Consider the following 27,264-nt stretch of genomic DNA (forward strand, 5'->3'; position numbering starts at 1 on the left):
AAATCATCCGAAATGTTGTGTCTGAACCCGGCCTTACATGTGCACAACTTTGTGGATTTTGATACAATTAAGGATTTCTACAGATGTTGCTGGTCTGGAGGATTCCTATAATCTGCTATGGAGTTTTAAACTCTTTCAGAATGTGAATTGCTTACAGATCAGCGAATCAATCTGTAACAAATTGAATTAGTTATGAATTTCCCTTAAATTTTGGATTTTGGTGGATTAGAAATTTTAGGAATTCAATTTGGTCAATCAAAAACTTATCTATTCAGCTGCCATTTTGCTGGATTTTTTGATGGTTGGGGTTAAAATAAACAATAAAGCCAACAGAGGCCGCGGAAGAAGCAGAAGAACTGGTGAGGAAAAGTGAGAATAAAGATATTTTTTTGTTTTAACCCTTTTCTTTCCCTCGGGGCAATCGGTGCAGAATTTGCTTTAATTTGGCTGGCATTCTTCGGATCAGCCCAATCACCTACTGAATTTGAGCAAATATGTCCAAACTGAATTTTGGAAGATTTGCTCATCTCCAGTGTTTTTTAAATAAAAAAAAGCATAAAAAATTGCTTGTGTGAATTACAGCAACGTCTCTACATTGTAGCTTGGGTCTATTATCTCCATTCCACACCTACGTTACCGACAATTGGGGCATCTTGTAACACTTCCACTAATAATGTATTTATCTTTATTTATTTATTGATATAGCGCCATTAATTCCACAGCCCTTTACAGATATCATCATCACTGTCCCCATTGGGGCTCATATGATTGGTCAGGTGCACCGCCATGCCTCAACTAAGCTCCGCCCACTTCAGGGAAGATGTGAAAATGACAGTTGGAAATAACTGACGTGAAATGTACCGATAGATCCCGTCCTCCAGATCTCATCCCTCCGGCTATAATCTCTTGTATTGTGTTCTGCACCAGTAAGGAATTACCTGGATTATATTCTGTGCACTACATGACTGTTTATTACATTATATTGTTACCCCTTCCCCCCGCCTTCACCCCTCATTGTTCTCCCTAGTTCTTTATTTCAATGTAAATACTGACATACCCAATTCGGAGAAAAAAGTGGATGGTCCATGTCCAAATTTTGGACCGTCCGTATCCACTTGTCACTCTCCTCTTACTCCTCAAACACTGGTACAAACCAAATAGCACAGAAAAAACGCCTAGAAATAAGAGGAGAAGAAACATGACATGGAGGAAAGATATCAAGTAGATGAGAAGTAACAAAATATAACAGGAGGCGATGACGGGGCACTTACAATCCGACTCCAACCGAAACCCTCAAATCAGTGTCCGGTCGGCGGCTCCTTATATAGCGCTCCGTTGTGATGTCATAAGGGGACGGGCTGTGACATCTTCAGCCGCCGCATGGCTTCATATTTAAAGCGATAGTGTCCATATAATTCAATATCACTGAAATAAACTCAATTTTTTTTTACTTATTTGGGTTCCATCATTTTGGTCATTGTTAATGCCGTACTGTATATATATGGTAGGGCGGAGTGGATATAGTATACAAAGAGGTATAATAAATAGTATAAAGGTATAATAGAATAAATTGAACAACACGTGCCATAATAACTATTTAATAAAACTATGGACATGAATTGTGCAGCTTCTGTGTTTTTTTTTCTAATATTATTGGATATAACTATTTATTTCAAACCCAAATGACATATTTTCTCACAGGTTGTTAAGACACATTTCTATGCTCTCAGAAGCAGAACTTTTCAATAAAGTACATGTTGAAATACGTGTATAGCTTACCCTATAAAAGTTAGAGCCCCTTCCTGTAAGACAAGTTTCCCCCATAGAACTTTATTTCTTTTTATCATGTAGGGTATTAAGGTGCATATCCCTTTCTAACACAGTTAATAGCATTGTCTTTCCAAAATGGCTAAAATTAAGCAGGTTCGTCCTGTGTATTGCACAGGTGATTGAATTATTATTAACCCCTTCATGACCGTCAGAGCATTTTCCGTTTTTGAGTTTTCGTTTTTTGCTCCCCTTGCTCCCAGAGCCATAATTTTTTTATGTTTCCGTCAATATGGTCATGTAAGAGCTTATTTTTTGCAGGACAAGTTGTACTTTTGAACAACATCACTGGTTTTACCATATCGTGTACTGGAAAACGGGAAAAAAATTCCAAGTGTGGTGAAATTGCAAAAAAAGTGCAATTCCACAATTTTTTTTTTTTTACCATGTTCACTGAATGGTAAAACTGACCTGCCATTATTATTATCCAGGTCATTACGATTTCGTAGACACCAAACATGTATAGGTTATTTATTATTTAAGTGGTGAAAAAAAAATCCATAATTTGCTAAAAAATAAAAAAAAATTAAAAAAAGGCGCCATTTTCTGAGTCCCGTAGCGTCTCAATTTTTCGTGATCTGGGGCCGGGTGAGGGCTTATTTTTTGTGCACCGAGCTGACGTTTTTATTAATACCATTCTGAGGTGGATCCTATGTTTTGATCGCTCGTTATTGCATTTTATTGCAATGTTGCAGCGACTAAAAAAAAGTAATTCTGGCGTTTTTTTCTCGTTACGCCGTTTTACCGATCGGATTCTTTTTTGATATTGATACATTGGGCAATTCTGATTGCGGCGATACCAAATATGTGTATGTGTGGGTTTTTTTTGTTGTTTTATTTTGAATGGGGCAAAAGGGGGGTGATTAAAACTATTATATATATTTTTCATCTTTTAATATTTTTAAAAACATTTTTTTTTACTTTTTACTTGCTTCAATAGTCTCCATGGGAGACTTGAAGCAGAATTTGCCTGATCAGCTCTGCTACATACAGGAGATGAGCAGATCGCCTGTATGTAGCTGATTTGCTCACTTTCTATTAGCGCCGACCACTGGGCGGCGCTCATAGCAATCTGGACATGACAACCACAGGGGTCTCCTGCAGACCCCGGCTTGTCATGTCAACCCATCAGTGACCCGTGATCATGTGACGGGGTCACAGATGGGCGGGGTAAGTGAAGCACTTCCGGCGCTGTTAAATGCCGCTGTCAGAGATTGACAGCGGCATTTAACTACACTGTGTTCCAAATTATTATGCAAATAATATTTTCTCAGATTTTCTCAAATTACCTATATGAATTGCAGTCATTGTAATTTTCCAGTCAAATAACTATTAGAGTACAATTGAAAGGTTTTTGTACAAACTGCCTATGATAACAGTATATTTTTAAAAAAATAAAAAACTCAAACTGCACTCAAAATGCATGTTCCAAATTATTATGCACAGCAGAGTTTTCAACCTTTTCATTTTAATAAAGAACAAAAAATGGTCATTTTTGAAATTATAAGCATTAGCAGGTTATTACAAACTGAAATCAAACAGTTTTCAACTCAAAACTTTATTCTAGGTGATGGTACATTTGCACATAGGACCGCTTGTTCGAAAGGAGCTTCTGAACTCTCTCGTCCATTGAATTTGTCAGGTTTTGGAAGGTTTCTGCTTTAATTGTTTTGCATGAGGACAAAATACCCTCCCAGAGCTGTTGCTTAGATGTGAACTGCCTCCCGCCATCATAGACACTCCTTTTGATGATGCTCCAGAGGTTCTCAATGGGGTTGAGGTCAGGGGAGCATGGGTGCCACACCATAAGTTTGTCCCCTTTTAAGCCTATAGCAGCCAGAGATGCAGATGTGTTATGTGCAGCATGAGACGGGGCATTATCATGCATGAAAATGATCTTGCTGCGGAATGCACGGTTCTTCTTCTTGAACCATGGAAGGAAGTGCTGTTTGAGAAACTCAACATACATTATGGAGTTCATCTTTACCCCTTCAGGGATCCTAAAAGGGCCGACAATCTCTCTCCCCATGATTCCAGCCCAAAACATTACTCCACCTCCTCCTTGTTAGCGCCGTAGTCGTGTTTGCATGGGGTGTCCATCAACCAGCCATCCTCCACTCCATCCATCTGGACCATCGAGATCATTTCATGCATGATAATGCCCCGTCTCATGCTGCACATAACACATCTGCATCTCTGGCTGCTATGGGCATAAAAGGGGACAAACTTATGGTGTGGCACCCATGCTCCCCTGACCTCAACCCCATTGAGAACCTCTGGAGCATCATCAAAAGGAGTGTCTATGATGGCGGGAGGCAGTTCACATCTAAGCAACAGCTCTGGGAGGGTATTCTGTCCTCATTCAAAACAATTAAAGCAGAAACATCCAAAACCTGACAAATTCAATGCGAGAGAGTTCAGAAGCTCCTTTTGAACAAGCGGTCCTATGTGCAAATGTACCATCACCTAGAATAAAGTTTTGAGTTGAAAACTGTTTGATTTCAGTGTGTAATAACCTGCTAATGCTTATAATTTCAAAAATGACCATTTTTTTGTTCTTTATTAAAATGAAAAGGTTGAAAACTCTGCTGTGCATAATAATTTGGAACATGCATTTTGAGTGCAGTTTGAGTTTTTTATTTTTTTAAAAATATACTGTTATCATAGGCAGTTTGTACAAAAACCTTTCAATTGTACTCTAATAGTTATTTGACTGGAAAATTACAATGACTGCAATTCATATAGGTAATTTGGGAAAATCTGAGAAAATATTATTTGCATAATAATTTGGAACACAGTGTAGTTAACAGCTATGGATGGATAGCGATTCCACCCACGGCTGTTGCAGGCACATGTCAGCTGTATAAGTCAGCTGATGTGCCCGGTTTAGTGCGGGCTCAGCGCCGGAGCCCGCACCGAAACGGGGGTTGCGACGTGGTGTGTACTATTACGTACCACGTCGTAAAGGGGTTAAGGGGTCAGAAATTGCCACAGGTTCTCTCACCTGTGCAATAGTAAGGAAATTCTGAAAACACGATGTGTTGGGAGTCCGTGAGGACAGGGTTTGGGAATCACTGTTCTAATGCAATTATTATATAATGCAGGGACAGTGCAGCTGCACAGGGGCCCCGAAGGAGAGGGGGCCTGAAGAACTGCTGAAATTTCTTGTTCTATCATAGAGCGAGCCAGCAGCAGCATCAACACTAAGAGGAAAGGAAGGGGACCCGTACCTTAGTCATTTGCCATCAGAGAGGGGCTTGAACTCTGCAAAATACGCTAGAAGGGGCCCCCTTCTTCTCCTCTTGTGTTGATGCTGCCGCTGGTTGTATGATGCAGGAGCCGCTCAGCATTACTTCACAGTTCCATTAGCAGGGGCATGGCTAGGCAGTTTCTACATTTTCAATAAAGTTTATTTTGTTTGCAAACTTGCATATCATCAGGCATGCTGCCCCAGGTCTGCGCAGCTCCTCCTCTGTGCTGGTCACATCTCCCACTGCTCCTGCATCCATCCTGTGCAGAGCTTGTCTCCTCCAGCTGCCACTGTGCTCCTGATCTCATGGCCTCTTCTCCTCCCTGAGCACAAGATGAGGGATGTCCGGGAGTTATAACTGCTGCTGGTCAGATTCCCCAGAGCAGCAATGACAGAATGCAGCGCTGTCCCTGATGACCAGCAGTGAGTCAGTGACTGTTGCTGGGTGCTCGCTGGTCAGTGCTGTGAGTTGCTGAGAAGTCTTATTTTGCACCGATCATATCTCACCGCGCTGCATCACAGTCACTAATTCACTGCTTGTAATTACTGACCTCAGAAACCTCCTGCCATTACTGCTGTAATTCAGGCTAAGTGGTCCCTGACCCGAGCCTTCCTCCAGTGGCGCAATGATATTGCTGCAAATAATATATTAATTATGTATAATATACACACATACTGTATGTAGTACAGTACATTGGCGAACTTCAAATGGGCCTGAACATGTTCCTGCCCTTCAGAATTTTAGTCCATGACGGCATAGTGTGTTACTAATGGTAATGTTTGAGACTGTGGTCCCAGCTCTCTTCAGGTCATTGACCGGGGCCTCCCGTGTAGTTCTGGGCTGATTCCAGACCTTTCTCAGAATCATCCTTACCCCAAGAGGCGAGATCTTGCATGGAGCCCCAGACCGAGGAAGATTGACAGTCATCTTGTGTTTCTTCCATTTTCTAATAATTGTGCTAACAGTTGTTGCCTTCTCACCAAGCTGCTTGCCTATTGTCCTGTAGCCCATCCCAGCCTTGTGCAGGTCTACAATTTTGTCCCTGGTGTCCTTAGACAGCTCTTTGGTCTTGGCCATGTTGGAGAGGTTGGCGTGTGATTGAGTTTGTGGACAGGTGTATTTTATACAGGTAACAAGTTCAAACAGGTGCAATTAATACAGGTAATGAGTGTTGAGTAGGATGGTTTCTTAAAGAAAAACTAACAGGTCTGTGAGAGCCAGAATTCTTGCTGGTTGGTAGGTGATCAAATACTTATTTCATGCAATAAAATGTAATTTAATTATTTAAAAATCACACAATGTGATTTTATGGATTATATTTTTAGATTCTTTCTCTCACACTTGAAGTGTACCTACGATAAAAATTACAGACCTCTCCATTCTTCGTAGGTGGGAAAACTTATTTTACCCACTGTATCTATGAGGGCACAATATAGCTTCTCTTTAAGCAATAGTGACCTGTGCTTAAAGGATTATTCTCACATTAGAGAGTTATCACTTAGCCCCAGGACTGGTGAAACTTGTTGATCATTCAGGATCCCACCTAAAAAATGAGCCTCTGAAATTCATTATAGTAGGAATGCCCGAGAGAGCCAAGCGCAGGTTTTACTGGAATTTTGGTACTTGTGAACTCATCCATTTAGTGGTAAAATAAACCACAGTGCTCTACAGACATCTTCATCACTCTCCCCAATGGGGTTCAATTTTTTAATTTCCTATCATTTGTGGGAGGAAATCAGAGTACACGGAGGAAACCCACGCAAACAACTGGTCAATTTTCAGAACATCTTGGTAACCTGTGAGCCACCATGCTACTTATGAAATTGGCTGTTTTTTTGCTTTGCTTACCTTTCCTATTAAAGAATTGTAAGGCCAAGTTCACATTAGCATTTCTGATTTTCACTTCTCAAAAATGGTGAAGTGCCAAATGTGTCACACTACAAACACCAATGGTGCCCTAAGGAACTGGTTAACTCATAAAGGCGGTCTGCTGGGGTCCTGTCATAGCATGTCTGACATATTGATGGAAAGGTTAGAGCTGCGTGCTCCACTATTCTTCCATGAAATGACGGCGGCTCTGGCCTGACTGTAAAGTCAGCCTAATAACTGTATGATCTTCAGCTACAGCAAACAATACATGAAAAACACTCTCTGCCGCAGATTTACCATAAATCTCATCCACTGACCTCTTTTGTGTAGTTTGTATGTAAAAATGACAGTCAAAAGAGGGGAGGTTGATTGTCCCCCATATATAAATGCACGGAACTAGATAGATGAAAAGATACCGAGTCTATAATAGACCTCATTTCATATCCTCATAATGATAATCATTTTTCATGTTCTTTGCGCGGTAGGACTCAAAGCCATTAACAATTACAAAATGCGAGCGGAGGAAAGGGAGAAAACAGGCGGCAGAATTGTAACCACAACACAAAGGATGATTACCTGTCATGGTGATTAAATGTCTGGAAAAAAAAACAATGTTCATAATGGTTTAAAGGGAAATGGGCGCTGTCTGTAAGGTGCCGCTTATAGGGAGCATGAGATGGTATAACACAAGGGTTAATTTCCAGTTTAGATCCTGCCATGTCTACATCAATCTTGCACTTCTTACAATTCTCAGCCGAATCATTGGTGGTCGGAGTGAAAGGTAAACAGACCCATGTTGGGTAAAAGGTCCTTGTAGAAAGACGACCTGGGCCTGGTTAGTCCCTTTCACTTTGCTGCTGGGCAGTGATATAATTTAGGGTCACCTTCTCCAGAAGATCTGCATTGCTATCAACTGCAGATTGCTTTGGGGTTTACAACAGCTGCAGGCTTATGTTGGTGGGACTGTATTGCGCAAATGACTCGCCCCCTGGGCCGTGGGGCACGCGGATCCGGGCGATAGGGGAACGATGGGGGTAGTAGTAGTGGCGGCCCGGTCCCGTGGCTCAGGGTGGTCAGGCCAATGGTAGTCTGCTATGCGCTCCAAATAATGTCCGACTACGCCACCCGTGGATTGCGGTTATTAGGAACCGCCGCTGCAAGGCAGTCCGCTGGGGCTGATGATGGGTGCAGCTGAGGTGATGTGACTCCCCACGGGAAGAGTGCAGCCCCAGGGCAGTGTAGTGGATGTTGGGAGTGATGGTAGTGCGAGTCCCGGTGCTGATAGTGCTGGAGGCGCGAAGGAGCACACAGACAACAAGTTACAGTCCAGGGTCTTTACTCACAGTTCGTTTGTTCCAGGTCACTTCGGCCAGCAGTGACCGCCCGAGCCGTGCTGCGTCCACCAGGTGAGGGGCTCGGTCAACTCCCAGGCAGTTCAGGAGCATGGCACAGGACCCCCTTTTATCCTTTCTCTGGCCTGCCTCACCAGTGACCCACTTTTGTCCAGCTGCCGCGGACCTGTGCGGTTAAACGTGGGCCCCGTCCTCTGCTGTCCTATATGGTGCCTTCCTAGCAGGTTTGATGAGGTGTCGCACCAATATATGATCACGACGACCGGTCTTTGGCTGAGGGTTGTTTCTCCTCCACCAACTTGGGATCCGGTACCCTTAATCTGCCTGACCCTGCACCCTGGATTCTCGTGGGTTCTTAGGGTCCCTTCCACCTTCTTGTTCCTGAGCCCTTCTGTTTCTCTGTCTCTCCTTTGCAGTTCCTTTCTGTTTCTGTTCCTTTCTCTTGGAGCTGAGATGAGCCAGAATCTCAGCTCCCCTTCACCTCCTCCTCGGCCTCTTCTCCAGGCCCACTTCTCCTTTTCCTCTCAGGCCCCGGCCTCTTCCCTAGGCCTGCCTCTGGAGCAGCACTCAACCTGAGCTGCTGCTCCCTGTCTTCTCCTCTCCACAGAACGAACCTAGATCTAAGATGGTGCCCACCTTTTATACCTCCCTCTAGCCATGAGCCCAGGTGACCAGCAACCAATGGGCTCCTTCCTACGCTCAGGAACCACCCCCTATCTGCCCCTACAGCACTGGGTGTTCCACCCCTCCCTCCCCACTCCAGCAGGGACATGGTCGGTCGTGCCTGCACTTATGTCTAGTGGGAGCACCGTTGAGCTGTCCCTCGGAAATGGGGTGAGTGTGTGTATGCAGCTAACTGAGCCCTGGTCCATACTCCATCCTTACCTGGGAGTGGAATATCACACCTCTGGCAGAGGTGCAATACCCCTGTAGCGGCCGAACCCTCGGGGCGCTACACAAACAGCAGATGACGCTGTGTTAAATACTATAACGTGTGTCCCCTTTGATTTATTTTGCATGTTGTGATGGTACGGATAATGGTTGCTGCATGTTCCAAGTAAAACTTTTCATTCTCCAACAATGTCCGGGTGCTGATGATTCTACTGAAAGCTGAGATCCGTAACGTGGATGGTGGTAAATTGGCACAAACTTTAAGGAAAGCTTAGAGAAGAAAACAAATATGAGACCCTCCTGTCTTGGGTGGCAAACCCTGACTCCATGATTGGGGCTATTTTGATTTTTGCAATAGGACCTTTCCTCTTTCATTTATCATGATGTGCTACAATGTATGAAACCAGACTAAATAGGGCGGGTTCACTGAATAGAACAACAGCCGGCATGTCAGTCAGTTCCAGAAAAGATTGACTTTGAAGAGATAATGTATGAAAATGTTGTGTATTGGTGGCTGCCAGTGCCATAATTATGGGCGTATGTTAGCGATAAAGGAAAAAAGTGATGTATACAGGGCTAATATTTTTATTTATTTTACTTACTTATATAGCGCCATTACACAGCACTGTACAGACATCATCACTGTCTCCATCTGGGTTCATAATCTAAATTCCCTATCACTATGTCTTTGTAGTGTGGGAGGAAACCAGAGAACCCAAAGGAAACTCACGCAAACACGGGGAGAACATACAAACTCCTTGCAGATTTTGTCCTTGGTGGGATTTGAATCCAGGACCCCAGTGCTGCAAAGCAACAGTGCTAACCACTGAGCCACTGTGCTGCCCTAATATGTGCAGAACATGAGATTTTCTGCAGCAATTCGGTAGATGAAGCTGTGGGCAGCACGGTGGCTCAGTGGGTAGCACTGCAGCCTTGCAGCGCTGGGGTCCTGGGTTAAAATCCCACCAAGGACAACATCTGCAAGGTGTTTGTATGTTCTCCCCGTGTTTGTGTGCGTTTCCTCCGGTTCTCCGGTTTCCCCCCACACTCCAAAGACATACTGATAGTGAATCTAGATTGTGGACCCCAATGGGGACAGTGATGATGATGTCTGTAAAGCACTGTGGAATTAATGGCTTTATATAAGTGAATAAAATACATATTTGACCATGTTTTCTTTTACAACAGAGGTTGTTTGCAACTTTGATGAAACCCCAGGTCAGATAACCATCGTTAGAAAAAGCCTCGGCACTCAAATATTCAAAGCGGTGAAATTTTATTTGCAGTCCATAAGCATAAAAAACGTTTCGGTCATAGTGACCTTCATCAGTTAACTGCAAAATGTAGAACAATGTAAATACATTGGCATCACAGTTTTATACAATTATCGATATCAGTGTTACATATTATCCCGGTTCAGGGATTACAACGTGGGAGGGAAGACAAAACAAGGATAAAACAAATGGAATAATAGGATAGGGGAGGGGAAAGGGCCTAAAAGGAAGACAGGTGATAGTCGCCCCCTATATAAAGGACCCCTTCCCACAACAGGCCGCAACAACAAGCGGTGGACACCGCGTTGTGGAGCCTGTCAAGTCCCTCACTCTTAAGGTATTTCAAGAGCACGTTGTCCCTCCTTTCTGTCCACAATGGACATAACACAGTATATGCTCACCATAGCCTCTATCCCCAGGTGGTCCGCATCGTATTGATCCCTTAGGATTTAACTATCCAAACCCTTCTATACACTGCAAACGGTAGGTCCCCATGCCGTAGTTCTAGTTTGGTATGGATAGCCATCCGCTCTTCCTTTTAGGCCCTTTCCCCTCCCCTATCCTATTATTCCATTTGTTTTATCCTTGTTTTGTCTTCCCTCCCACGTTGTAATCCCTGAACCGGGATAATATGTAACACTGATATCGATAATTGTATAAAACTGTGATGCCAATGTATTTACATTGTTCTACATTTTGCAGTTAACTGATGAAGGTCACTATGACCGAAACGTTTTTTATGCTTATGGACTGCAAATAAAATTTCACCGCTTTGAATATTTGAGTGCCGAGGCTTTTTCTATTTATCAGTGGGTTCGGCCCCTACTTGTGCACCGATATACAGTAGTGCAGCGATTTTTTTCATACCAGATAACCATCGTTGACATTTGCGGCAAAGAACCGTGAATACGGTTATAAATGGAAAGCATAATGCGCGTGTGAACAGAGCCATGTTTAGTGCATCTTTTTTCTCTTTGTAATTGTTGTGGCTCTTAGTGAAGAGGATCAGTCATACAGGAGCAGGTGCCATGTTAGCAGCCTAGAGATTGAGCCGTTGTATCCGTCTCTCCAGTTATATCCTTACGGTTAAACCTTTTATCATTGGTATGAATGCAGCTTAGCTCTGCTTTAACAGGATTATGTCCTCCTGTGATCACACACATGGCTTCTGCTTGTTTTATGCACTTAGCCAAATCATTTTGTTTCTAGAGAGATAACTATAGCATTGTAGAGAGTAATGGAAGCACTAATGATGGTTTATGACGAGTATGGCCATAGCAACGTTTTCTCCATTACTTTAACGGTCAGAATAGTCGGGAATATTTCTGCATTCTTTCCTGTAAAAGAAAAAAAATAACAATGATGGACCCATTAGAAGTCGGTGGCATCTGTTAAGTAACGTAATGCACCAAATCTGTCATTGTTCCATAATAATAGACGTGGTGTACTTAGAAACTAATCCTTAACTGTTTAGGGGTGCAGCTCTTCACTTTACAGCATACGATGGCATACAATAAGTCTTACCTTTATCAACAGACAAAATAATTTTGCATCGGGGTATATGCCAATTGGCATTGATCATTATAATGGAGGAAACCAGTCAATAGAGCAAGGACTCTAGCAGCAGCAGCGTCTGTTTAGTCATTGTAGCAGGTTAGAGCTGTGTGCAATATTATCTTTTTTCCCTGTACTTCCTACTCTTTTGTGTGTCATAAAAATGAGATTAGCAAGGGAAAGAAGGAATCACTTTAAGGGTTCGTGCACGTGACCGTATATTCGGTCCCATTGCAATCTGACAAAACATCGGATTACGCTCGGATCAGTGTTACGCTATAGGGCATTGCACATGTTCAATATTTTCCTCGGATGGAGCCGTTCCGGGGGAAAAATTGCGCATGCCAAAGTTTGATTCGATATTCAGCCATGCAAGTTAATGAGTATGTGGGAACCATCAGACTGCACTCAGATGACATCTGAGTGCAGTACGATTTGCATGGACTGACAGAATGGAGACATTTTTTTCTACATCTTCTCCTTATCTGAGAGAATCGGATCACAGTTAGATCAGAGTGTGATTTGCATAATCAATCCAATTCTTTCAGATGAGAGAAAATCCGATGTTGTGACCCTGGCCTTAAAGAAATCTATCAGCTTAAACTGACAGTATTGCAGATCACCTCCATTAAGTAGGAAAGATTGGCACTATTTCTAGAAGAAACTAGATGCTTTTGTAACCTTACACTATTTTTTTTATTAATTTTTTTTTGTGTAGCAACTGTTTTCATTGTCTATTCTTTTAAAGCACCACTCCAGCGTTTTTTTATTCTTTTATTTCAGCTTCGGAGTGGTGACACTAATGTAAGTTCCCTGCCCCTAGTCTTATACTTAACATCCACCATCTTCAGCTGTTCCCAGTGCAGATCCGGTCCTGATCCGCCATCTTGTGACTGCAACTTCTGATTGACTGGAAGTCAGCGGTAGCGGTCACAAGCTCTCAATGTAAGTCTATGAGAATCTCGTTCTGGCTCCCATAGACTTATAATGAGAAGTGATCTTCGGCTCGCCCAGCCAACACTGGAGTGATCCGGCAGGTCACGCAGAAGGCGATCGAAGCGGCGCAGATAACAGAAGAAGACATTGAGTATAAGACTAGGCATAAGGAACTTACATTAGTGACATCACTCCAATACTGCCATAAAAAAAGATGCTAGAGTGGTGCATTAACAAGTTGTCTAATTGTTAGTAACTATAGTGAATAATTTGCCCTAATTTTTTCTTTTATCTGCAGCTTAAAGGCAATTCTATCAGCAAGACCTCAAGATGGCACGTTAGATCTTTCGGGGATTCCTCTAACCATGAAGGACTTAGACCGTGTGATGCTTTATCTTCAGCACAATTCAGAAGACGTGGAGAATGTGGAAATCTGTTTTACTGAACTCACTGATGAAATGTTCTTACATCTTTTGCCTGTCCTCAGTGGCCTTCCACATCTTACCACTCTGGCGCTCAATGGAAACCGTTTGACAAAATCCATCCTGAGGGAAATTACTGAAGCTTTGAAAGACCTTAAAAAGTTTCCCAACATGACATGGATTGACCTTGGCAATAATGTGGACATCTTCTCCCTGCCACAGCCTTTTTTAGTTAGTCTCAAGAAACGATGCCCTAAACAAGGGAATTTGCCAACTATTTTAGAATTTGGAGAGGGACAGCTTAGTGACCTAGAGAATCAAGACCCATCAACAGAGACTGAAGATGAGCAAGTGGTTAGTGGTTTAGAAGATAACAGTGTCCAGACACAAAGTTAACTAGATGCTTCCTAATGTATAACGACCTTGTATTTTATTAACGATACTAAGACGAGGAGATGTTATTGAATGATGTCAATGTAAGGAGCTCCACCAGTTGACAGGAAACTTTTGTCCATTCTTCAGATTAAGACTGTTCTTTAGATGTTGACTATACACCACTGAAATGCAATTTTGATTAATATTGGTACATTATTTAGCTGAGTCCACGATTTGAAACCTCTTCTTGCATTCAACCGTTTTATAGAAACCAAAGCATGCTATTGCGGAACAATATCCAAACATGTTCAAAATTTCTGGTTAAACTCTTAGGAATGTAGCAAATTTGTTCTTTAATATGCATTTTTTTCTAAAAGGTTTGCCATATTTTATGGTGAACTAGATGTTGCTTATTATGTTGAATAATAAGTCTACAACGTCGTATACAGTGTGAAGGATATCGGCAAATGAGCGATAGAGTTTCTGAAAAAAACTTCCATTTTTCGGAAACTTTGCCTTTTGTGGAAATCTAAGAAAATAGCCACTGATTTCAAAGAGATAGTATTGATACAGTTGGTTTGATCAAATCGTTTTAGGATGGTATACGTGGTTTCCATGTTTAATCTTACAGATATGTTATGGTAGAGGGACCTGTGCCAACATAACGGGGCACATTTACCTTCTTGGATTCTTTTTCATTCATCAATCTATAATTTTAACAGTGGAAAAAAATTTATTATTAAGGTTAATGTGACCAATCTATACCTCACATTTTAGAGGCGCTAATACAGGTATGAAAACTTTTTGCGTGCTGTACTTTTGTAGAGTTTTTATCAGTACAAACAAAGTTAGATAGAAGAGAGAAAAACTTTAACTAAAAAATATTTTTCAGAACCCAAACCTTTTCATACATCTTTAAGGAATTGGAAACTATAATTTGGAAATGTATAAACTATGCAAATTAACTCTTCTCCAGAAGAAAGAAGGTATTTTCAGACAGTTTCCTTCTTCTGGAGAAGAGCTAATTTACATACATTTTTTATCCAGGGAGCATTGCCTATCTTTATGAAGATGTTAGCTCTCTTCCACCTACAGTGGGAACGGAAAATGTTCAGACCCCCTTTAAATTTTTCACTCTTTGTTTCATTGCAGCCATTTGGTAAATTCTAAAAAGTTCATTTTTTTTCTCATTAAAGTACACTCTGCACCCCATCTTGAATGAAAAAAAAACAGAAATGTAGAAATTTTTGCAAATTTATTAAAAAAGAAAAACTGAAATATCACATGGTCATTGGTCATCAGTATTCAGACCCTTTGCTCAGTATTGAGTAGAAGCACCCTTTCTTGGGAATGATGCAACAAGTTTTTCACACCTTTGGATTTGGGGTTACTCTGCCATTCTTCCTTGCAGATCCTCTCCAGTTCCATCAGGTTGGATGGTGAACGTTGGTGGACAACCATTTTCAGTTCTCTCCAGAGATGCTCAATTGAGTTTAGGTCAGGGCTCTGGCTGGGCCAGCCAAGAATGGTCACAGAGTTGTTCTGAAGCCACTCCTTTGTTATTTTAGCTGTGTGCTTAGGGTCATTGTCTTGTTGGAAGGTGAACCTTCGGCCAAGTCTGAGGTCCAGAGCACTCTGGAAGAGGTTTTCATCCAGGATATCTCTGTACTTGGCCGCATTCATGTTTCCTTCAATTGCAACCAGTCGTCCTGTCACTGCAGCTGAAAAGCACCCCCATAGCATGATGCTGCCACCACCATGTTTCACTGTTGGGATTGTATTGGTCAGGTGATGAGCAGTGCCTGGTTTTCTCCACACATACTGCTTAAAATTATCACCAAAAAGTTCTATCTTCGTCTCATCATCATCTTATTTTTCATAGTCTGGGAGTCCTTCATGTGTTTTTGAGCAAACTCTACGCAGGCTTTCATATGTCTTGCACTGAGGAGAGGCTTCCATCGGGCCACTCTGCCATAAAAGCCCGACTGGTGGAGGGATGCAGTGATAGTTGACTTTGTGGAACTTTCTCCCATCTCCCTACTGCATCTCTGGAGCTCAGCCAAAGTGATCTTGGGGTTATTCTTTACCTCTCTCACCAAGGCTCTTCTTCCACGATTGCTCAGTTTGGCTGGATGGCATGGTCTAGCAAGACTTCTGGTGGTCCCAAACTTCTTCCATTTAAGGATTATGGAGGCCACTGTGCTTTTAGGAACCTTGAGTAATGCAGAAATTCTTTTGTAACCTTGGCCAGATCTGTGTCTTGCCACAATTCTGTCTCTGAGCTCCTTGGGCAGCTCCTTTGAGCTCATGATTCTCATTTGGTCTGACATGCACTGTGAGCAGTGAGGTCTTATATAGACAGGTGTGTGCCTTTCCAAATCAAGTCCTATCAGTTTAATTAAACACAGCTGGACTCCAATGAAGGAGTAGAACCATGTCAAGGAGGATCACAAGGAAATGGACAGCATGTGACTTAAATATGAGTGTCTGAGCAAAGGGTCTGAATACTTATGACCATGTGATATTTCAGTTTTTCTTTTTGAATAAATTTGCAAAAATTTCTACATTTCTTTTTTTTTCAGTCAAGATGGGGTGCAGAGTGTACTTTAATAAGAAAAAAATGAACTTGTTAGAATTTACCAAATGGCTGCAATGAAACAAAGAGTGAAAAATTTAAAGGGGTCTGAATACTTTCTGTACCCACTGTATAATGGATGCATTGTACTACTGATTAGCAGGCAATTTAAAATTTGACAAATCAACAATGATTTTTTGTAAGAGGTTGTCCACTACTTTAGCATTGATGACCTATCCTTAGGATAGGTCATCAATGTCTGATCGGTCAGGGTCCGATACCTGTCACCCCCACCGATCAGCTGCTATCTGCAGCGGCACCCGGAAGTGCTCACATGCGGAGCTGGCCGTCTTCTCCTATTTGAATAGGAAGCGGCCGGGGCTTGGTACTACACATCCGCCTCCTATTCAAATCAATAGGAAACGGATGTGTAGTACCCACTATCCCACTATACCCACTATCAGAAGACAGCCAGCTCTGCAAGTGAGTTCTTCTGGCCGGCAGCCACTGACACTGATAACAGCTGATCAGTGAGGGTGTCGTACCCCAACAAATCAGACATTGATGACATATCCTAGTGATAGGTCATCAATGCTAAAGTAGTGGACAAACTCTTTGATATGAAAGTACTAGGCAAGACTGTTTCAGCTTGTTCAGATCTCCAGGTGACATAGGGGGTCTTACAAGCCAGGCCTTGCTCCCTGGAAAAATTTATACAAATTCTGACATCCAGAAGGAAAAGAACTGACACCAATAGGTAACTACCAAGTTAATGTCCAACCCATACAACTTTGAATCAAGACATGGGACTTTGACCAAAAAAGATTCTCCTTCCAAACTGGAAAAGCAGGAAAAGGTCTGTTATTGACCCACACAGCTGTGGCAAAGCTAGCAAGGCAGCATTATTCTTTAGTATGTGCAAACAGTTTGATGATAGATATTGCCAACCTCTATGTAGTAAAGCACCACACATGTCTATGTAGTAAATGAATATATCATTATGGATGAAACATGTCATTATTTGGACAATGCTACCAATCAGCCTACCTAAACCGCCTACATGTAAGAACGCTGGTCTTGGAAATGTAAATCCATTAACACTTTTCCATCTTCTATCTGTTGCTGCATTCCTAAGAAATTTACATTATAATTCATATACAAATTAACTGTTAAATACTTTGGGCATGACAGAGCACTTTATGCTTCATTTACATGTGAATTAAAATGTTAATTTCTTGGGAATGCAGCAACAGATAGAGGATATAAAGGTGTTGATGGATTTTCATTTCAAAGACCAGCACAGAGGTTGATCTTATTGACAGATTTATATTAAGGCCCAATAAATGAAAGAGAACAATCACATTAAAGAGGGCAATGGGGGGTTTGAAAAAGGTTCATAAATATAAATGTTCATCCACAGATGTGGGGTGTATTACATGGGGATCAATATGACACAACATATGCAAACAGTCCAAGCTTTACACCACTACGTGTGCTCTGCTATATATGATATTCCTACATGAATCCATTTCATTATACAAAGTCCTTTATGACCTATATTTATATATTTATCAAGACCATAATTCCATAACTGAGATTCGGTTATAACATCTGCCTTCTCCAAATCTCCCATCTGTAGCCATAATTATTGTAAAAGGTAAGTCGGTCTCAGCATCAGGAGCTTGATGATGAAACCATTCATCTGTTTTCTATATTACAGTAGAGGGTTTCATTCATTTCATGTCATAAATCTATGTGGATGCACCAATCCTCATAAATCTGAGGAAGACAATTGGACCAAACCGAAGTCTATTTTTACACGGAGTTCTAAATACTTTTAATATGAGATGATTGTTCGAACTCTTACAGATCTAGAGGCGCTTGATGTCTCTGGAACTTTTATATATGTTTTCTAAGGGTGAGTACTATTGTTTACTTGAAGAAACTCAGTGAATGGATTAGGCTGGAATCACACATGCAGTTTTTGGTGCAGTTTTTAAGCCTAAGCCAGGAGTTGATCCAAAGGACAGAAGTGTCTGACTTTCCTTATCCTTCTTTCCTTTTGTATCAATTCCTGGCTTTGGCTCTTCATCAAAAGCTGCATGTGTGTTTCCAGCCTCAGAATTTATTTTCTGGAGCTTGCAAGTCTTGGATTTCAATAAAACTTTAAAGTATCCAGTAGGGGTGAGATCTTAAGGTCTGTATGTGAGATCCCTAAATTTATTAGAACTTGTGAGGACAATTGATTTCATGAATACACTGCCTTTTAATATTACACGTGTGTTGATCATCTGCCGAGGTTTCAGTAGACTTATTTCTGAGAGTGGATACCCTGGACATGGCTTCAAATATAGGAAACAAGTTAGTTTACAAAAATCAGATACATATTTCTAAAGGCTTTGGACACAAGACCATAAAAATTGGACGAGTTCTATCCGTTGTTTTGACGGATCACACTCGTACCCATGTTATTCTATGGAGCCGTGCACATGTCTGATTTTTTCCCTGGACTGAGTTCGTCCAAGGAAAAAATCTCAGCCTGCCCAAGTTGCATCCGTTTATCGGATCGTACTCGCCCATTCATGTCTGTGAATCTTTGGAAAAAAATCGGACTGCACTCGGATGACATCTGAGTGCAGTCCGATTTTCACGGACTGACAGAATGGAGAATTTTTTTTGTTCTTCTCCACATCCGAGAAAATCTGAGCATAATAGGATCACACTCTGATCAAACTCTCGAATGAGAGAACATCGGTCATGTGAGCCTAGCCTAAATGGACTGAGTGTTTTGATCCCTTTTTTCGGTTAAAGGGATGATAGCACATACAGGTGCTTCTCACAAAATTAGAATATCATCAAAAAGTTAATTTATTTCAGTTCTTCAATGCAAAACGTGAAACTCATATATTATATAGATTCATTACAAACAGAGTGATCTATTTCAAATGTTTATTTCTGTTAATATTGATGAATATGGCTTACAGCCAATGAAAACACAAAAGTCATTATCTCAGTAAATTAGAATAATTAACAAAAAACACCTGCAAAGGCTTCCTACACATTTAAAAAGGTCCCTTACTCTGTTTCAGTAGGCTCCACAATCATGGGAAGACTGCTGACTTGACAGATGTCCAGAAGGCAGTCACTGACACACTCCACAAGGAGGGTAAGCTACAAAAGGTCATTGCTAAAGAAGCTGGCTGTTCACAGAGAGCTGTATCCAAGCATATTAATGGAAAGTTGAGTGGAAGGAAAAAGTGTGGTAGAAAAAGGTGCACAAGCAACCGGGATAACCGCAGCCTTGAAAGGATTGTTAAAAAAAGGCCATTCAAAAATTTGGGGGGGATTCACAAGGAGTGGACTGCTGCTGGAGTCATTGCTTCAAGAGCCACCACACACAGACGTATCCAGGACATGGGCTACAAGTGTCGCATTCCTTGTGTCAAGCCACTCATGACCAATAGACAACGCCAGAAGCATCTTACCTGGGCCAAGGAGAAAAAGACCTGGACTGTTGCTCAGTGATCCAAGGTGTTTTCAGATGAAAGTAAAGGTTGCATTTGATTTGGAAATCGAGGTCCCAGAGTCTGGAGGAAGAGTGGAGAGGCCACAATCCAAGCTGCTTGAGGTCTAGTGTGAAGTTTCCACAATCAGTGATGGTTTGGGGAGCCATGTCATCTGCTGGTGTAGGTCCACTGTGTTTTATCAAGACCAAAGTCAGCGCAGCCGTCTACCAGGACATTTTAGAGCACTTCATGCTTCCCTTTGCCGACAAGCTTTTTGGAGATGGATATTTCATTCTCCAGCAGGACTTGGCCCCTGTCCACACTGCCAAAAGTACCAATACCTGGTTTACACACAACAGTATCACTGTGCTTGATTGGCAGCAAACTCACCTGACCTTAACCCCATAGAGAATCTATTATAGAGAATCTATGGGGTATTGTCAAGAGGAAGATGAGAGACACCAGATCCAACAATGCAGACGAGCTGAAGGCTGCTATCAAAGCCACCTGGGCTTCCATAACACCTCAGCAGTGCCACAGGCTGATCGCCTCCATGCCACGCCGCATTGATGCAGTAATTGATGCAAAAGGAGCCCCGACCAAGTATTGAGTGCATTTACTGAACATACATTTCAGTAGGCCAACATTTCAGATTTTAAAATCATTTTTCAAGCTGTTGTTAGAAAGTATTCTAATTTACTGAGATAATGACTTTGTGTTTTCATTGGCTGTAAGCCATAATCATCAATATTAACAGAAATAAACACTTGAAATAGATCACTGTGTGTAATGACTCTATATAATAGAGGAGTTTCACTTTTTGTATTGAAGAACTGAAATAAATTAACTTTTTGATGATATTCTAATTTTGTGAGAAGCACCTGTATTTATTGCTGACAAGTCCACCTAACCTGCTCTATAGTTCAGAGTGTGGCAAAATAAAAATGTTGATGATGTATGCAATTCAAGCCACTTTACAGACCCCAAAAATCAGGAAAGGCATTATATGTGATATTGTTCAGTAAAGGTACCTTGTTATTATATCCCCTTCTGTGTCAATAAAGCCCCCAGCTGCTTATCAAAAACACTGTGTGAACAGTGGGTGCAATGATGGTGGGGAATCAGGTGATTTTTCCACAATCATCTCCTCAACTGCCTCAAATTTTGCGGGATGTTTTCAACCAATGGGCAAATGGACAGGAGAATCTCCTTCTCCTGTATCTGCGCAAAAAGAGGATGTGGGGACAACAAAGGAAGCGGTACTGTAGTGGCCTTTATTGCCACAGCAAGAGCGCGATATTATAGTACTTATACTTGTCCCAGTACAACATCACCTTTTATTGCCTATATCAATTTTTGTCTAGAGAGTGGTCAACTCCTTTAAAGACTTATGACCTCCTTCGAAACCAAAACGTTATCCTCTATCAATAGGATAGGGAATAACTTGCTGTTTGCTACGGGTCCAACATCTGAGACCACCAGACATTCTGAGAAATAGAACTGAGATGTGCATTCTCGAATCCGCTCCATTCATTGTCAATGGGACTGGTGGAAACAGCCGAGCTCGACTTTCTCCAAGACAATGAATTGAGACGAGGATGAGCATGCGCCCCTCCATTCTATTTAAGACCAGAGCGCTTTTCTCGGGATCACTGGGGGTCTCAAATGTTGGACCCTCCAGGGATCAGCAAGTTATCCCCTTTCTTGAGGATTCTTTTTTTTAAAGGGGAATAACCCTTTAACTTTTTGAAATTGCTGGGAGAGAACATCTACACCGCGGCTCCGTGGGGCTCTATATAGCTGTTTTTATGCCATTTATGACGATGCTGTGGTTACAAGATGTCATGTCAAGGATCTCATACTGGTATAATTATTGATGTATGGGAAAGTAAAGATGAGAAATTATGTGTGAGATTTTATCTTCTACCTACTTATATAAAAGCGTGATATTTTTGTGACTGTGCCTTTTGCATGGGAAAAAAAAGACATATCCTTGGACACATTATCCTGGATGTAACAAGATACCTTCTAGTCACCATTTGCTATTATTATGAATCATCAACATAGGATTTTATAATATGCTATGTCCACTGAAATATCATAAACTTGATATTAATATCAGAAATTTCTATTAAAGAATAAATGCACAATTTTGAATATATTGTATTTCTACACTTTGCTTTAGTGGCTGCAACAAGAAACACACTAAAATTGTAACTAAAGATCACTAGATACTTCCACTATAACATATTCACATCGCACGCGTAGTTAGTACCCTTAGGCTATGTGCCCACGATGCAGAAATGCTCCGGATTTTTCCTGAGCGTTTCTGCATCTCCCTGGCAGAAAAAAACACATGCGGATCGTACATGTGGATTGTACATGCGGATTGTACATGTGGATTGTACATGCGGATTGTACATGTGGATTGTACATGCGGATTGTACATGTGGATTGTACATGCGGATTGTACATGCGTTTTTCCTGCCAGGGACAAGCGGAAGTGAAGCATTTTTCACCTGCATTTCCGCATGCGGGTTGACAAGCGCTTTTCAAGCGATTTTAGCATCACTTGGAAAGTTCTTGACAACTTGGTTATACTATATAAATCCATGAAAACAGAATGGATTTATATACTGTGACCCGAGAGAATGGTAAAAAAATAAAAAAAATAAATATATTCTTACCTTCTGATGGCCCCCGGAGTCTTTATCCGATGCGTCCTCGCTTGCCGGCAGCTCTCGGTACACTACACTGAAGGACCTGCCGTCAAATTACTAAATGACGTCAGCGCAGGTCCTTCAGTCCACCGTGATCTGCCGGCAAGCGAAGACAAGGAGACCGGGGGCCATCAGAAGGTAAATATAATATTTATTTTTTATTTTATTCTTTTTTTTACAGTTTCTATGGTACCTGGGCCCGGAGCAGTGTCTCCTGTCCTCCACACCCGGGTACCATCCGCACATTGAAACGTTTGGATTCCGCATGTACAGATCCAGTGATGCGGAATCCAAGCGTTCCAATGCAAGTCAATGGCGACGAAAACGCAGCGCTTCCGCAAAATAATTGGTAGTGCTGCGTTTTTTTCCGCAATGATAACCCGCAGCGGAAATTTCCGTAGCATGTGCACAGCACATGCGGATTATCATTGGGGAACATGGCAGACCTTCTACCATGCGTTTTTTAAGCTTTTCTGCAGCGTTTTTTCCGCTGCGGAAACGCTTAAAAAATGCATCGTGGGCACACGTTGCGTTTTTGCCCTTTTGTTATGCAAATTAAAGGCTGCTTTTTACAGTACCAGCAAAGTCTATGAGATTTCAGAAATCTCATGCACACATATTGTTTTTTTTTTTCCTGACTGAATTCGAAAACTGCTTAGTTTCTGAAAACTGCAGCATGTCATTTCTTTCAGTGTGTTTTCACCCATAGAAAGCAATGGGTAAGTGCAAAAACACAGCTATAAGGTTTTGCTGCATTTTTAGTGAAAAAAAGCATGTACAGCTGGATGTGAAACACATTTATTTTTGTGATTTTCCCAAGTTTAAACCATAATGTCTTGGTCTCCTCACATTAGCATGGCAGTTAGGATTAGTGCAGTTTAATTAAATTAGTGAAGCATACAAAGTAAACATTGGCTGACCAAGGTGTGAAATTGAACAATCCCTGATCAACTCTAGGGCTGACCAAAGTCTGAAAGTAAACAGTGTCCTACAAAGTGAATGCTCTGCCAATGTCTTAGGTAAACTATTCCCCACCAATTCACCTCCCCCATTACATTTGTAATTGTGTATTTTTTCATGAACTCATATGAACTTTTTTGTTTAGAATAGTCACTATTTTTTCAGACATAAAAATCTTTTTCCACTAAATAATTTGATTAAATTGCCCTTTTTCCAAAAATGTTATGGTTTCATATATGTCTTGCATTGGTGACCTGTGTTCAGGCTTTTGTGGTGGAAGCAAAGCTGAAAAACGCAGCAAAAAAACAGCAAAACCTGCTTTATGTAAGCAGCTTCTTCTGCCAAGAGAGCAGGTTTAGCCTTCAGGAAAAAATGCAGCAAAAACGCAACGTGTGAATATAGCCTTACGGTATGTGCATACAGAGTCTTTTAGGCAACAGTGTACCAGCATACTTTTTGTACTAGGACATCTTTTTGGATGACTTTTGCGGCAGTTTTTTTTTTACATTCTATTTATCATATAGAAGTGGCTTCCAAGATCACTTCTTTTAGCCTTCTTTTAGACTGAAAAAGGCGTTGTGTGCACATACCCTTACAATCCTACTGAACTTAAAGCAGCAAAAAACCCCATTGTGCTGTGAGTTTTGGGTTTTGTAAGAATTTGGGATGTCACCAGGTGGGATATACAGAATGTAGATTGGTAACTACGGGTATAATACGCTTCAAATATTCAGTTCCAAAATTTAAGCCAATGATTATCAATAAAGAGGGTGGGGGGCAATACCAAAAACTGTGATGTTTTGCCCTAGGTGGTAAAACTTGGCACAATTGTGGGTACTCTGTTTGATATTTGCAATGAGTTCCCATCTTCTCTATGTGCGCTTTTGGTAGGATGTTGCCAAATTAGGCTCTGTTCACATGTCCGCTTGGGTATTCCAATGTCTGTTCTGTTTTTAGGAGCAATCAGAATAAGTGATCAGTCGCATCAATTAAACTAAGCTAATTGGCACTATTGATAAGTATCAAGTTTTTCCTTCTAAAATATAGAACAGATGCGAAATTAGGTGTTTCATCTCTATTCCATATTTTAGAACGGAAAAAAAAAGTTTTGTATACACATCCTTTTTTTCCCGTTCCAAAAAACACAAACCAAACGAACCCCATAATAATTATTAGGGTCCCCCCTGCTCCCGTTTGCACAACTGATTACTTATTTCATTTGACTGTTCCTAAAATAGAAAAGACAAATGTAATGTCCAAGCGTGCGTGTGAACAGACCCATAAACTCTCCAAATCTCAGCTTTCTGGACACCTATGAGCATGACCTAAGTGGAAGTTATTGGTTAATTGTTATGTCTGCAATTTCAGGCTTTAAATTGAGTTTTTATGGGGCAGTTCTAAAAAGAAACCTATTGAAAAAACAGCCAAAAAAACCCCGCAACACCCACAGTGTGAACGCAGCCTTCCACTGGTTTAGATACAATTGATGTTCTGATTCTTACATAAGCATGCTGCTTGCAGGTTCGCTATCAAGAGTGCAGATGTGTAATTTATGTGTCCTGATATATCTGCTAAACTCATCATAGAGCACGGTGCAAGAAAACATAAGCTGATGAGCGCTGATCATACCGCCATGAATTGAAAAGCACAGATTCTTCTTCTATTCCGTGTCTCTGTAATGGAGCGATTGCCGACGATTGTCTTAGTAGCTCTGCTGAGCCTTTAATAGCTTTCAGTCTCCTTCAGTATAATCATATTGTACAAGTAAACTTGCTATACGATTTTGATAATTAAAGAAAATTAATGTACTTCTCAGAAATGACAGAAATGGAATAAATATATTTCCCAAGATGTCTTCATTGTAATTATTTATCACAACCCAGGTTTAGTTGGACCTTCACATTACAGAGAATCCTTCGCTTCAGTACAAATTTGACGGATACTTGATCATCTCTGTCTTCCTGGTGGATTAGAGGCTTCTTCTAGGGTTATATTGGACTATTTACTTGTACACTGATTTCCTCCTAAGCAGCTGATCCAAGGAGCAGAACTGCAGTGTAAGGCATGAGAGGTGGACATAGGTGAAAATAGGTTGAACTAGCTGACATTTTTTTTAACCTTGCTGGAAGATGCCTAGAGACATCACTCAGGGGGTCCTGGAGCTCCTGTTCTTTAGTCTATTTTCTTTCCCTTCTTTTCATAAAAAAAGACAGAAGCTTTCCAAAGCTTATTATAAGGTATATGGACCTATTCAGTCAATCATGGGTCTTTTAATGATTAGGAAACCATGATATTAAAGGGAACAGAGCATTGCTTCCATAACAAGTGGAATACTTTTAGGCCTTGTTCACACGTTCAGTATTTGGTCAGTTTTTTACCTCAGTATTTGTAAGCCAAAACCAGGAGTGGGACAGTCAGAGGACTAGTATAATAGAAACACATGCACCGCTTTTCTATTTTTCCCCACTCCTGGTTTTGGCTTACAAATATTGAGGTAAAAAACTAACCAAATACTGAACATGTGAACATGGGCTAAAGCTCTGTCATTATTAGTTTTATCATACAACAATGTAAACCAATTTGAATTATGCAGGTTATAAAGGTAGAAAATATTCAGGAAAGTAGTGGCGCTCACCACTGATGTGTGAATAAACAGCACTGTATTGAGGTCATCAAATGAGGGTAGGAAACATGGAAGAGTGATTAAAATGACCTCAATATAGTGTCTTTATTCACACATCGATGGTAAGTGCCACTACTTTCCTGAATATTTTCTACCTTATAACCTGCATAATTCAGATTGGTTTATATCGCTGTATGATAAAACTAATAATGACAGAGCTTTAGGCTACGGTCACAAGTTCAGTATTTGGTCAGTATTTTGCATCAGTATTTGTAAGCCAAAACCAGGAGCGGGTGATAAATACAGAAGTGGTGACGTGTTTCTATTATACTTTTCCTCTGATTGCTCCACTCCTGGTTTTGGGTTATAAATACTGAGGTAAAATACTGACCAAATACTGAACATGTGAATGAGGCCTAAAAGTATCCCACTTGTTATGGAAGCAATGCCCTGCTCCCTTTAATCCCATGGTTTCTCACCATTAAAAGACCCATGATTGATTTAACAGGTCCATATACCTTGTAATAAGCTGAACTTGGCCTTATGCTATGTTCCCACAATGAGTTTTTGGGGAGTTTTTGATTTTGCACATTTTTGGCACTCATTATGTAAATTAGGTTTTTCATTGCGTTTCTTTTACACGCGCTTTAGACACTGCGTTTTTTGTCTCTTGTTGATATGCCAGGTTTTAAGCAAATATGCTTTGTTTCTGATACCTCCTGGTATTCGGCTTTGAAAAAACATAATTGATATGTGGATTACGTACATTTTTGATGCGTTTCTGCTGCGCAGACACACTACAAGCGCATGTGAATTTTTTACCTGAAATTTTCCACATTCAAATTGTTGAGGATTTGAAACGCACACCGCAGGTGAGTATACGATGAGAAACAAAGAAAGTGGGCAGGAGATTTCTATAAATCACATCCACTTTGCTGGAACTGTAAAACGCTGCGTTTTTGATGCAGCAAATATACAGTACAGACCAAAAGTTTGGACACACCTCATTTAAATATTTTTCTGTATTTTCATGACTTTGAAAATTGTACATTCACACTGAAGGCATCAAAACTATGAATTAACACATGTGGAATTATATACTTAACAAAAAAGTGTGAAACAACTGAAA

The 27,264-nt window shown here is 41.0% G+C and overlaps 1 protein-coding gene across 1 annotated transcript in view; it reads left to right on the forward strand.

Moving 5' to 3' along the window:
- Positions 1-14,922, forward strand: part of LRRC75A (leucine rich repeat containing 75A) — a 521,438-nt gene extending 506,516 nt beyond the window's left edge. The window contains exon 4 of the mRNA XM_073667844.1: positions 13,253-14,922. Coding sequence (XP_073523945.1) covers positions 13,253-13,772 — 520 coding nt within the window. The 3' untranslated portion in view covers positions 13,773-14,922. The remainder of the gene's footprint in view (positions 1-13,252) is intronic.
- The last annotated feature ends 12,342 nt before the right edge of the window (positions 14,923-27,264 follow it).

This window comes from Phyllobates terribilis, unplaced genomic scaffold (genome assembly GCF_046119375.1).
Source record: "Phyllobates terribilis strain yellow unplaced genomic scaffold, ASM4611937v1 Scaffold_2__4_contigs__length_985480577, whole genome shotgun sequence".
NCBI lineage: Eukaryota > Metazoa > Chordata > Amphibia > Anura > Dendrobatidae > Phyllobates > Phyllobates terribilis.